This window comes from Elephantulus edwardii, unplaced genomic scaffold (genome assembly GCF_000299155.1).
Source record: "Elephantulus edwardii isolate Elephantulus edwardi_28Jun2011 unplaced genomic scaffold, EleEdw1.0 scaffold00006, whole genome shotgun sequence".
NCBI lineage: Eukaryota > Metazoa > Chordata > Mammalia > Macroscelidea > Macroscelididae > Elephantulus > Elephantulus edwardii.
The window spans coordinates 1,751,941-1,764,979 of record NW_006399756.1 but is presented as its reverse complement, the minus strand read 5'-3'; the positions used below and the strand labels follow the sequence as shown (position 1 = coordinate 1,764,979).

At 52.1% G+C, this 13,039-nt stretch overlaps 1 protein-coding gene across 1 annotated transcript in view; it reads right to left on the bottom strand.

Annotated features, from left to right (window-relative positions):
- The window catches only part of TCERG1L (transcription elongation regulator 1-like), a 186,219-nt gene that overhangs the window by 23,880 nt on the left and 149,300 nt on the right, over positions 1 to 13,039 (bottom strand). Inside the window, exon 13 of the mRNA XM_006880123.1 lies at positions 8,028 to 8,097. Coding sequence (XP_006880185.1) covers positions 8,028 to 8,097 — 70 coding nt within the window. The remainder of the gene's footprint in view (positions 1 to 8,027; positions 8,098 to 13,039) is intronic.

Below are 13,039 nucleotides of genomic sequence, written 5' to 3'. Positions count from 1 at the left end.
TCAACGGCTACTCACATCCCAAAGACAGAAAAGCACATGTCCTACATCTCCTGATGGAAGAAACTCAACCTTATCATGAAGGATCCTTGACAAAAGACTCATCATGGATGATTAGATCCATCCCCCCATCTGACTGCAACAAATGCATAGACAATACAGGAAGCAGGAGATGCTAGATGAAACCATGGAGATGCAATGATCTGTGTGCAGACCTATGTGTGCAGGGAATTTCAGAGCAAGAGCCCTGATGTCCTTAACAAACACACAAGAGAGAGACAGAGACACAGAGACAAAGAGGAGGAGGAGGAGGCGGAAGAAGAGAATGAGGAGGAGAAAGCAGACTGAAGCTTATCAACCTGATTTGGATATTCATCCAGAAAGTTATGTTGGGAGAAAAATCAAGATAATCTTGGCAATATGAACCTGATGAAGAAGCTGCTTGAAAATATGAGGGGTTATGACTCATTCGTTACTGTCGCTTGTCGCTTGTAGATCAGTTGCCCTCGAGCAGACTTGGCCTCATGGGGACCCACCTGAATCAGAGTGGGAGCGTGCTCTGTGGAGTTCGATGACAGACTTGTCAGAAGCCATGACCGTCTACACATAAGGCACGTCTGGCTGGGCTTGAAACGTCACAGTCTTAGGTAGCAGCACTGCGTCTAGCTGCTTGTACCACCAGAGACTCATGACTGGGGTCAGATTTCAAAATCCTTATTATTTTGGCCAAAACAAACAAAACCAAACTCAAGCTCCCAGCTGTGGAGCAGATGTGAACTCCTGGGGAGTCTACTGGGGCCCTGAGGCTGCTATTCCTATCAGGAGAAGACCCCCTCATATCTCTCCTGTGGGGTGGCAGGTGAGCCTTTCTGTTACCAGTCCAGCACTTTACCTACCATGACAACAAGGCTCTTTGTTGAGACTGTGTGCTGAAATATTGCCAAAGGAAAGCATGCACACCTAGAGTTTGCTTCCAGCTGATCTGGGTGGAGCAGAGCTGGGATGTCAGAGAGCAGCACCACCGTGGACTCGTCAGGGCTGAGGGGTGAGAGTGCAGGGGTCAGGCAGACTGCTTCAGATTTCTACTGAAAATATCCACAAAAAAGACATTAAGAGACAAATGTCTTAAGAATTCCTTCTTAACTGGGTGTATTTGTCTATTCTTTTTATTGTGTTTGACCTTTCACTGCATGGAGTCAGATAACAGGCAAACATTTGGCTGACCTGGCCTGTCACTCTATCTCCCTGCCACATCAATACTGCCATGCTCTGTGGGAGTGGCCTGGTGGTGCTGTGGTCAACACTCAGCTAGAACCCTCGGGCCACTCCACAGAGATAGGTGGGCTGTGAACATCAGCCTTAGAGACTTCAGCGCTGCTCTGTCCTGAAGGTCACTGAGAATTGAAATAAACTCAACACCTATGAGTTTGGGGGTAGGATAACTGAGGGTGCCTGGATGTGCAGTGGTTAAATACTCAGCTGCTTATCAAAAGATCAACAATTTGAAGCCTTGAGTCTTCCCATTGGAGAAGGATGTGGTTTGCTCTGGCTAAGTCTGCAGCCTTGGGAACCTCAGGGGCCAGCTGTACTCTTGTCCTTCAGGGTGGCGGTCCTGCAGGGTCACAATCAGCCAGGCCACAGCGGGAATGGCTTGGTTTAGGGGCTTTGGCACAAATCACTTAATCTCACGGGGAGCGTAGGTGATTACCTGACCCTCACACAGTCTCTGTCCATCTGTCCATGGGGTCCCCTGCCCTCAGAGCCAGTCTCTTTCCTCTGAGATGAATGTCCCTGCTTCTTCTGCCCCCATCTCTGCAGGAGCTGGCTCTGGCCCCTCCTCATCTCCTCTTCCTGCCTCATTCCACCTGGGCTCATGCACCATCCAGTTGGCAGCCATGAACAGGGCTCACCACTTTTCATAAACATGAAGCAAACGCATTCCCTCACAGGAGCCTCAGACTCTGTGCTTTCCACCCAGGGCTTGTGGAGGGAGCTGGTGCGCCAGGTGGGCAGTCCTGTGAAAAGTGGTGAGAAGCCATGAACTCCACTGCTTGGAGTGTCACCAGGCCCTGGGGGACACACAGCAGACGCTCCAACAAGCCACAGCCACTCAGTAAATATGGATCAACATAAGAGAATTGAAAGGGTCCTGGAGGTAGACCCATGGGCTTTCTCCTAAAGAAAAACTGGTCACGCATTCCACTGGAAGCCAGAAATGGAAGCTACACAGGGTTCATTTCACAAGCCCTCCTGTGCACCTGGCATAAAATATCTGAGGACGTTAGAAAATACACTTCACCTTGAACTAGCTTCCGCAATTTCAGGAGCAAGGGCTATAATTTGAGCACTGGTCTCCAGCCTCCAGATGATCAGGGACTCAGCCATGGGGGAGGGAAGCTGACTTGAAGAAAAGTGACAGGATAGTGCTGACAGCTCCCCAAATGGACAACCGGCTAGGGCCAGTGGTGGGTGGACAGGGAGAGCGCTTGGGACCCCCCTGAACACATATTGCAAAGAAGCATTCAGTGGTCAAAAGGAGATCGAAGTACAAACTAATGCTCCAGTACTAAGGACAGGCTGAAGGTTTAGGCTCACCCAAAAGCACCTTTGAAAATAGCCTGGGACCTGCTTCTGAAAAGCAGCCATTGGAAACCTTAAGGTCACACTCTCCAATGTCACAGGGCAAGGGTCTGGCTCAAGACTGAGCCACGCTCCCTTCCACTACAGGAAGACTGGGCGATTTTTTCGCCTGTCATGTTGTGGTCATCGTAGAGGATGTTATTTTAGGTGCCAACAACTCAAGTACAACCTGTAGTGACATTATGAACAAAAGATCTGCACCCTGTCCTATCCTGTGCCATCTTCACACTTCCTGACACACTAGAACTCATTGCGGTAGTCACCACGTCGATACACCTAGTCAAGGGTCCTCCTCTCCTCTGCTGATCCTCCACCCTTCCTAGCATCATGTCCTTCTCCAAGGAATCGCCCCTCCCAGAAACACACCCAGAGTATGTGAGGTAACAACAACATCTTTACTTCCCAAGAGCACTCTGGCTGCACCTTCTCCCAGACATATTTGTCTGTTCTTTTGACATCCCATGGGATGTTGAGTACTCTTCTCCAACACCACAGCTCAAAGGCATCAATTCTTTTTCAGTCATCCTTATTCATTGTCCAGCTCTCGGATGTATAGCCAATGAGTGAAAAGCTCATGGCCTGAATTAGATATACCTTAGTCCTCAAAATGACATCATTACTCCTCAATAATTTGGTGCCGTCCCTAACTGTTGACTTTCCCAGTGAAATACTTCTCCTGATTTCCTGACTGCTGGTACCAAGGATATTAATTGTAGATCCAAGTAAGTTGAAGTTGTTGACAGTTTCAATCTTTTCTCCATCAATCATGGTGTTGCCTATTGGTCCAGTGGTAAGAATTTTTGTTCTCTTGACACTGAGATGCAATCCATATTGAAGGCTACATTCCTTGATCTTCTGCAACAAGTGCTTCAAGTCCTTCTCATTTTTAGCAAGCAAGGTCGTGTCATCTGTGTATCACAGGTTGTAAATGAGTCTCCCTCTAATCCTGATGCCACACGCTTCTTCATAAAGTCCAGCTTCTTGAATAGTTTGCTCATCATACAGATTGAAGCAGTATGGAGAGAGAATATGACTGACACACTCCCTTTTAAATTTTAAACCATGTAGTGTTCCCTTTCTCTGTTTGCACAACAGCCTCCTGGTCTACCTAGGTATAGGTTTTGCATGAGCACAATTAAGTGCTCTGGGGTTCCCATTTTTCTCAATGTCAGCCACAGCGTGTTACGATCCACACAGTTAAATCTTTGCATAGTCAATAAAGCATAAATAGACATTCTTCTGATATTCTCTATTTTCTGCTAGGATCCTGCTGACACCAGCAATGATGTCCCAGCCTCTAAATTTTGCTTGAACTTCTGGAAGTTCTGTATCTATGGACTGTTGTAGCTCTTTCTGATTGAACTTCAGCAGACTGCAAGACCTAGGGAGGATGAGGTGATTTAATCCCATGGGCACGGCAGGACGATGCTCTAATCTACTGGGGTTTGGGACTGTGTAGTCAGGGCTGACCTGAGGCTGCTAAGCAACGCAGCAGGAGGAGAGCTCTCTGGCCACCTGCCCTCACAGCAGGACACGCACAGCACACTCAGAGAGGTGGCTTCACCTGTGGTGGTGGCGGTCTTCCCACGTGAGCATTTCATAATCTCTTTGGAAGAGAAAAGAAATCCCAGATAGATCTATGTTTCAGACAACCAAGGTGTGTTCCTGCTCGCTGGCCCACCTCCACACGGGGCACTGTCAGTGTGGTGCCCACACAGGCTGCCCGAATGACCCCTCGAGCAGATGCCACAGACACGAGGCCTCCCCTGGAGCCACTCCATCCACTCAGAACATAAGTCACGTGCGTAGTAACGTGTGGAGGAAGTGTCCTGAACGACTTGCTTGCCAGCAATGGAGAGACAGCGACCGCCACTGCCGGCTCTGTCAGAGACCGATGCTGACCCTGGATGGAGAGTCTCTCTCTCTCTGGCAAAAGGACACCATAACTCAGGGGCAGCTGCACTCTGGGTCCACACACATGAGGGCATCGCTTTGTCTCGCTTTCCCAGAGGTTCACTTTCCTGGGCTTCTGGAAAGAATGGACCCGGGCAGACCTCCTCCCTGGTGGCTGCTTGCCAAGTGAGCCCCTGTGCACCAGGGGCAGCGTGTTGTTCTGGTGCACCCCTTCCTCCTCTCCCGGGGCTCTGAGGGGTCATGAGGAACTGGCTACAGCCCCAGGATCAGCACTGCGGAAGCTCATGGCCCTGAGGTGCTTCATGCCGTGTGACCTCTGTGGTTCGCAGGCCTGCCCGCCCCAGCCAGCTCAGGTGAGGAGCTGGCATCCGGCACTAAGGTCCACCTGGAGGGTTCCCTCAGAGCCAGGTGTTGGCTGGGACAGGGTCTTCCTAAGAGAGGTGGCAGCCTGAAAATCACAGGTGCCCCGCTCAATCCAGAGGTCATTTCCAAGGGTCTGTGTGGTGGTCAGCTGGGTTCACAGAGGGGCCAGCAGTCAAGCAGGTTCCCGTCCAGGTGTAGGGATGACCCCGAGGACCTCGTGGGCTTGATTATCAAGCAAAGCTGTGGCTGGGCAGCCTGCGCTCCATGCTGTGTGGCACAAGCACCTTCTACACTCACCATGGACTTGAGAGGAAGAGACCAGGTTAACACCAAGCCTGAAGCCAGCAGCTAGGGCCCCACAAAGTTTACCGAACGCCCCAGACAGTGCTAAAATTGGAATGATACAGAGATTAGCACAGTCCCTGCACAAAGGTGACACAAATTTGTGAAGCGTCCATATTTTTAGCAAATGTTCCAGAGACAAGGAGTCAGGAGAAACATACTGATGAGGAGGAACTTTGCACAAATATGGAAGAAAATGGAAAAAAATGGAAGAAAGAATTTAAATTATAGATAAAAAGGTCAAGAACTTAAAAAAATCATCACGAGATAGAGATGGTACTGCCAACAAGATAGAGATGGTACTACAAACACAATACTGGAAATAACAGAAAGCCATAAAAACGCAATCCAGTCTAGACAATGACTAGGGAGGATAGAAGGAGAATTGATGCCTCTGAGCTGTGTTGCTGGAGAAGAGTATTGAACATACCATGGACTGAATATACCATGGACTGCTAGGAGAACAAATGGGTTTGTCCTAGAGAGGTTGGTACCAGGACGATCTTTGGAGACAAGGATTCTGAGGCTTCGTCTGACATACTTTGGACATGCTGCAAGGCGGGACCAGTCCTTGGAGGGGGACATCATGCTTGGGAGTGTGGCAGGACAGCACAAGAGAGAAAGACCCTTGATGAGATGGACTGATTCAGTGACTGGGGTAATGGGGGTAGGAGTGGCACAGGATAGAGCAGGGTTCAGAGCTGTTGTACACAGGGTCGCTGTGAGTCACAAGCAACTTGACAGCACGTAACAACAAGGCTTACAGTGAGTAAAATGTCAGGGTCTCAGTTTAAAGAGTGGCCATTCAAATCTGCCAGCTGACCCAAGAGAAAACAATGAGAATCTTCCCCACCCGCCACAAAGATTTGCAGCCCAGAAGGGTGTTTGAGGTGAATGAAGCACCCTGGAGACTGTGAGGCTGGCTCAGCCACTACTGTATGTGGTCACTATGAGTTGGAATTGACTGACCACACCTAACAGCTGGATCCGCCCCACCTGCAGGGACCCTGTTTGCACGGTTCTCTCCAAGACCTCGGAGAAGGATGACTCTGAAGACCCCGGGTGAGACCAGTGGGACCCCGGGCAAGCACTGTCACCCTGATGGGGCCTGGCTATCTGCACCTTTCCTCCAGGGCCTGCAGCCTCCAGCCCAGAAACGAAACAGCAAAGCAGTCACCAACTCCAAAACAGCAAAGCAGTCACCAACTCCAGGGTCACTTCATGTAAAACATCCACATTTGCTTCTGAGTTCGTTTTCAATTATGAAAGCCATTTGGATGATTAGAGCCAAATTAATGTGTAAATGTCGTGTAAATGCCAAGTGCTGAGAAACAAAGGCTGGTCCCAGAGGAGGAGGAGAGAAGATTGAAGCTGGGAGATTTCGGCCGGAGTCCCAGGTTCCCTCCACACGGCGAGCCCTTCTCACCGCAAAACCTCCAGACAGCGGCCCGCTGCCTCCTCCTGGGGCTCAGGAAGATGTTTTCTGTAAGACGTTGTTGTGGACACATGCTGCGTGTGCCCGTGGGTTGTGCGGTGTGTATATTAATACACACACACACACGTTGTGAGGTGCACTTTTCAGTTCTGATGGCCGTGAGCTCACACAGGACAGACAGAAACCCTGCCCAGTGCTACCTTGTGTTCAGAAGATGCCCCAGCTGTGTCCCCCATGCTGGGGGGACAGTCACCCACACCTAACACTGCCCCCTACACTCAGCTGTTACCTGATGGGCGAGAGGTGATTCCAGCCCTTGGAAGGAGGGGCTGGCATCTCGTTCTGGAGCGTCAGCCATTGGCAAGCTCTCAGGGCACAGTGCTACATGGACACACAGGGGAGCCACAGGGGAGCCGCAGCGGGCAGGACGGTTTCCTTTGTTTAATGAGTGGGCAAGTGGCAGCAAGGGGGAAGGTTCACCACAGGGGTCATGGGGGAAGGGCCAGGACCATGACAGCAGTGACAGGTGACTCTGAGTGAGAGCTTCTCCTTGAGAGAGAGCCTCCCACAGCTACTGTGGGGGACCTGCTGCCCCCTGTTCAGAGGGGCCCACATCAGCATCGGGCAATCCAGGGCAAGGTTAGGGCTTCACCCCAGATCCACCGAATCCTGTGATCTTACAGGGGACAGAGGACCCCCACCTGCCCTTTGACACCCACACTCTCTACAGCACCCAGTCTGGCCATGTCTGACAACCTGCCCACTGCACACACACTCCACTGTCCACACCCTGGCCATGTGTGTCCACCCACCCTCTGACACCCACACACCCCACAGCACCCACCTGGCCATGTCTGCCCACCTGCCCCACTGCACACACACACTCTGATGTCCCCACCCTGGCCAAGCCTGACCATTCCATCTGCACTGTTCACCCCACTGTTTCAACCCTAAGCTAAGCTGGCTGTACCCACTCACCCTCGTGTGTCTACCCCAGCCTTGCTTATACCCACCTGCCCATGTACCCACCACATCCTTACCCACTCACAACTTCTGCAGGGATGAACATAGGGCCCCTGGGGACAAAAGGCAGGGGGCAGGGAGAACTGACCACACGTTCAAACTGCCCTGAGACACTGGACACCTGCTTAGGCAGAATCTTGGACAGCTACTTAGACAGAACAGACATGTCTATGTGTCCCACGTCCACCACTATCTGCTTAGTGGCTCAAAGTGTCCTTTCCTCAAAACCAATCGCCCCAGTGGCGAGGTAAGGTGTCCTCCTGCCCCTGGCCATCCACCACCCAACACAGGCTGAGAAAGACAGACCACCTACCGGTTCCTCTTGGCTTTCACGCTCTGGTCCTCGTCTCCATCTTCTGAGCTGGACCCCTCACTGTGGTCAGCTGAAAGAGAGGCCCGAGAGAGCAGCTGGGTATGGGCACAGGTCACTTCGGAAGTCACGGTGAGGGTCTCGCTCTCAAGCAGACTGGGTGGGAGTCAAGGACGCAGACATCAAGCCCAGCCCACATACTGAGGGCACACACACACCCTGGGGGTTCAGAGGTGACATCGGACCTTACTTGTCTGCAGAGACCACAAGCCACTTCTCACCAATAGGTAGGTGGCCTGAGAGGGACTGAGGAGGAAGAAGCGAAGATGGCTGTCTGCCTGAACCCTCCTTCCCCTGCCCATGAGTCTTTCTGGCTTTGGCTCAAGCAGCTAAGAGCTTGCCAGCTCACTAAAAGGTTGGAGGCTCAAACCCACACAGAGAAGCTTTGCCAGAAAGGTCATCTAGAAAAAGGCAGGAAACACGTTCTTGGGCACAAGTGGGGTCACCCTGAGTCGGGGTCACCTGATGGCAACCCAACACCGATGCTCACACTCTGCGGCCTGACCCCCACCTACACAGGCTCTAGAGGACAAGCTGACCATCAACAGCACTTCTTGCTGGTCCTGTCATCTGCTTGCCCTTGACCCCCTCATGGGATCTCCAGGTGTCTCGGGCACATGGTCCACGCTGCCCTCCGGAACTCAGACCTGACCCAGAGCCCAGGCTGGTTTGGGAGACTTGTTCTCACTGCCCCCAGGTGAGTCATGGGTGAGGAGCTCTGGAATTGAAGTGCTTGAAGAGGCTGTGGGGTTGGATCTGACGCCATCAACAACGAGGAAAGAGGGTGAGGAGGCCTCAAAGCGCATCGTTATTCTGTCCTGACAGGCTGGGATCCAGATCATTCCAGCCCCTCAGAGTCCTCCCTCCTGCCCCTCACGCTGCACCTGCCGCCTGGGAGCCTGCCCCCTTGTTATCCTGCCACCAGGTGGGCAGGGAGGGTGTGGACTCTACAGACCCATCCACCTGGGGCTCCCCCTCCCCATGTCCACATTGTCCAGAGGGGCTCTGCCCTGAGAACACAGACCATGAACTGGTGCTTCTGCAGGTAAAGTTGGAGAAAAATAGCGAGTCTCCCGTGGACTGTCAGAAAAACAAACAAATCTGACTTGGCAGAAGCACAGCCTGGTTGTTCCTTAGAGGACGGTCGCACATAGTCAGGACGTGCTGTCAGACGAGGCGAGTCCTTGGAGAAGGCCATCATGTGGGGAAGGTGGGGGTCAAAGAGAGGGAGACCCCCAACGAGATGATTGACACAGTGACTGTCGCACTGGGCTCGAGCATGGCGAGGGTGGGACGTGGGCATGAGCACAAAGCTCTGCTCGTTTGTTCATATAGCTGCTATGACATGGAGTGAAAGGGACTTTACAGAACCACCTCCCGGGACCTCCCCATGGCACCTATGTTGTCCTCCAAGCCAGGACCGAAGCAGCACACTTGAGCGTGATGCTCCCTAAATTCCTGCTCTGCCCCGCAGAGTCCCGAGGTCACCCCTACAGACACTCATCAAGTCACCCCCCTGCCAGTTCCAGCCCCACAGGGTCCTGAGGACACCCCTACGGACACACTCATCAAGTCACCCGCCTGCCAGTTCCAGCCCCACAGGGTCCTGAGGACACCCGTACGGACACTCCTCAAGTCACCCCCCTGCCAGCTCCAGCGTCCTACTCAGTCTGAGGCCACCTGGTCCTCCATGGCAGACTTGAGCCCTGAGTTCTCATCAGCTGCCCAGCCTGCGTCTGCAATCTGAGGGTCCAGTATCTCTCCCAGGGTACTCTGTGATAAGGTAGCAACACAGGCTGGTCTTAATGGTTTGTGGTCAGGGATTCAGTGGGAGGTGGTGGGAGTCAGAGACCTGAGGCAGGCAGACTCCACCTCAGGTAACTCAAAGGGCAACCCAGGGAAGAAGGCGCTCGCACACACAGACACAAACAGAGTTATTGTTGTCAAGTTCCTTCGAGTCAACTATGAGTCATTGTCACCCTGTAAACAGTAGATCTGAACCTTGTTCTATTGTGAGCTACACACGCGTGTGCACGCATACACACACACACGCACACCCCCCTCATTGCTGTGGGGTTAGAACTGACTCCCAGCCAGCCCACCAATGGCTTCCCAGAGGCTGTGAATTGAGAGAGGACCTTGTCCACCTTGGTCCTGAGTAGAATTACATCAGGAAGATTTAAAAGAAGCCCCTATTGGTTCTCTTGTTGACTTTGTTTGTTTGTTTGATTGATTCTCTTAGCGGGTAACATCTTCCTAATTGAGTAGAAGTACAGACACCACAAAGGAACTACTTCTACATCTGACAGTCTGTATAGAACCAATGAGCTTCATGACAATTAGGAAAAAACCAAACCAAACAAAAAGCTCCTAAGACTAGAAAAACAAAACTGTTACAACAAAATACATACATCCTTGATTTTTAAGAGGTCATATAATCCGACAAGAAGGACAGACACTTACACAGAAAAACAAAACAAAAACAACAGGGCTGTGAGGGCAGGAAAAGGTCTTCAGCTTCACCCAACACCCCACAAGGAAAGGTTTCAGACGGCTGACAGCTGATGAGTCTGAGAGCGCTTTAGAGGACCCTGGATTGGCCTCCAGGGAGCAGGACTTCGCAGTATCACTCAAATGTTGAAACACATGTCATCTGACCCAGCAAGTTCAAGAACAGGAATTTTCACAGCACACATACTCGTAAGAGCACCTGTAAGACACACACAGGAGGCAAGGATGCTCTTCATCAGCACCGCGTGTTAGCAAAGACAGATGACGGGGAACCTGAAATCAGGGTGTGTTCAGATGAGCAAGAGGGAGAAAGAGAAACTAAGAGAGACAGAGAGACGGAGGGAGGGAGGGAGAGAGGGAGAAAGAGAGAGAGAAGGAGGGAGAGAGAGAGAGAGAGAGAGGGAAGATGGAAGAGGAAGGGGGAGGAAGAGGGTGTACAAAGGAAAAGAGTGAGGACAGAAAGAGGAGACAAGAGTTAAAGGAGAGTGAGATGGGGGCAGGAGGGAAGGAGGAAGCGTGAGGGGAAAAGGAGGACAGACAATAGAGAGAAATCAAGGGGGAGGGAGAGAGAGCAAGGAGCTCACAGGTGGGGCATCGGTGGCAGCTGAGCTCACCGGCCACCTGTCCACTCCTCTCCCCAGGCCGCAGCTGTGTGTGCACTCAGCAGTCACACACCCCCCTGATGGTCATCATCAATCTGTGTTTGTCTCCAGCAGTGATAGCTGCACTGTGTACACAGTCATCAGAGCCCGGGTGGCTGGTTGGGGCCAAGGGGCTTAGAAGACAAGGCCGCCTTCTCCTGACCACTCCTGGCTCAGACCCTCCCCCCATGAACAGGGACACACAGACCTGCAGTGCTAAGATGCCACCCATCACTGTGAAGATGAGACCTGCTTTCAGCACCAGGTCCAGGGAGAGAGGAAGCAGGAGAACGGCTGACCATGGCCATGACTGTCCTCTCAGTTGCAGGCATGTCACCATCTGAGACCATCAGATGGGATGTTGTACTTCTATGTCCACTCCAGTCCAGCAGGCATTTAACTTCAACTAACAACACTGTTTTCAGAGCCAACAAAGCCCTACTGAGCTGAGACAATCGGAAGACACCCCAGACCTCCCCTGACCCCTCAGCGAGCTAACCAGGTCATCAACAGCTGAGTGATGACCACCTCGGCAGGGTGGCAGTCCTCCGTCCTGGACCCTAAGCTTCCCAACCCTGTGAGTTCCACTTCCAAGCCTCACACACATTACACACGGCCACCGAGGCTGAGCCGCAGTTCAGTGTGGGGCCAGCTTACAGAGGCTTCTCTCCATGCCTCTAGGAAAGTAATGAGCATCAACTGGAACGTGTCCTTGTTCCGTGTCCGCTGTGAACAAGTTCACCGGTCAAATCTACAAGGCCTCAGACCAATGGCACCATTCTCCACGGAGTGCAATCTCCCCGACCTGGCTCTCATTATAATTAGGGTCAAATCCTGTGCTGAGCCTTGATGAATGACCAGCCAAGAAAAATGCACGGCGGATGGCAGGAGGTCATCAGGTCTGGATCCTTGTTAATTAATGTCCCTGAGACACTCCCCGTCCCAACTCTGTGTGGCTGTTATCTCTGGGTAGACCCCAGGAAATGAGAAGATGCCACTTACATATCAATTCAGCCCTGACAACCGAGTGGGGCTCAAGATCACCTGCTCACCCTGCGGATAAGCCCTGGCCCACAGCAAGAACAAACCTGTGCCGGAGTAGGGGTCCCCAGAGCGCTCCTCACATGGGGGTGGGAGGCTTCGTCTGCAGGACCCTGGCATGCTATCGCCAGGAGGTGCCAGCTTCTGGAGAAGCATATGATGCTCATGAAGTCGATGGTCAGAGAGGGGGAGCCCCTCAACCAGACAGACTCGCACAGCAGACGCTGTGAAAGTGGTGCAAGGCCAGGAAGGGCCTGGTTCCGTGTTACACGGGGTGCTTGTGAGTTAGAGCGGAGGCAGGGCATCTGACAATCCCAAAGGAAGGAAAAAAGATAGAAAGAACTGGATTTAAGATGATTCTCTACCATTCTTTACAGGCAGAGGGAAGGTTAAATGGTGTGTAACTGTGTTTGCGTGCGGGGCCGGGCAGTTAGGGGCCCCACACTAAATTCTGAGGGAGACACACTGCCTCCATGTGCGGAGCCCAAACAAATCTCCTCTGGTTGTTTGTGTTCTTTAGATTTACAGCTCAATTCTTTCTCTATTTTAGTACCAAATGGGATTCCTGTTAGAGGAATGAGACAGTGCATTGCTCTACGACCAGAGAATTCCATCCCAGTCCTCCCACGAGCAGGGGACCAGGTGGGACCTGGAAGACACCTGCCACTCTTCTAAATTGTGCTGATGGAGCCCAAGCTACCCTCACTTAGAGAGTGTGAGAGCGGCTGGCTGAATGAGTTCTTGTCTTCTCATTTGTACTGA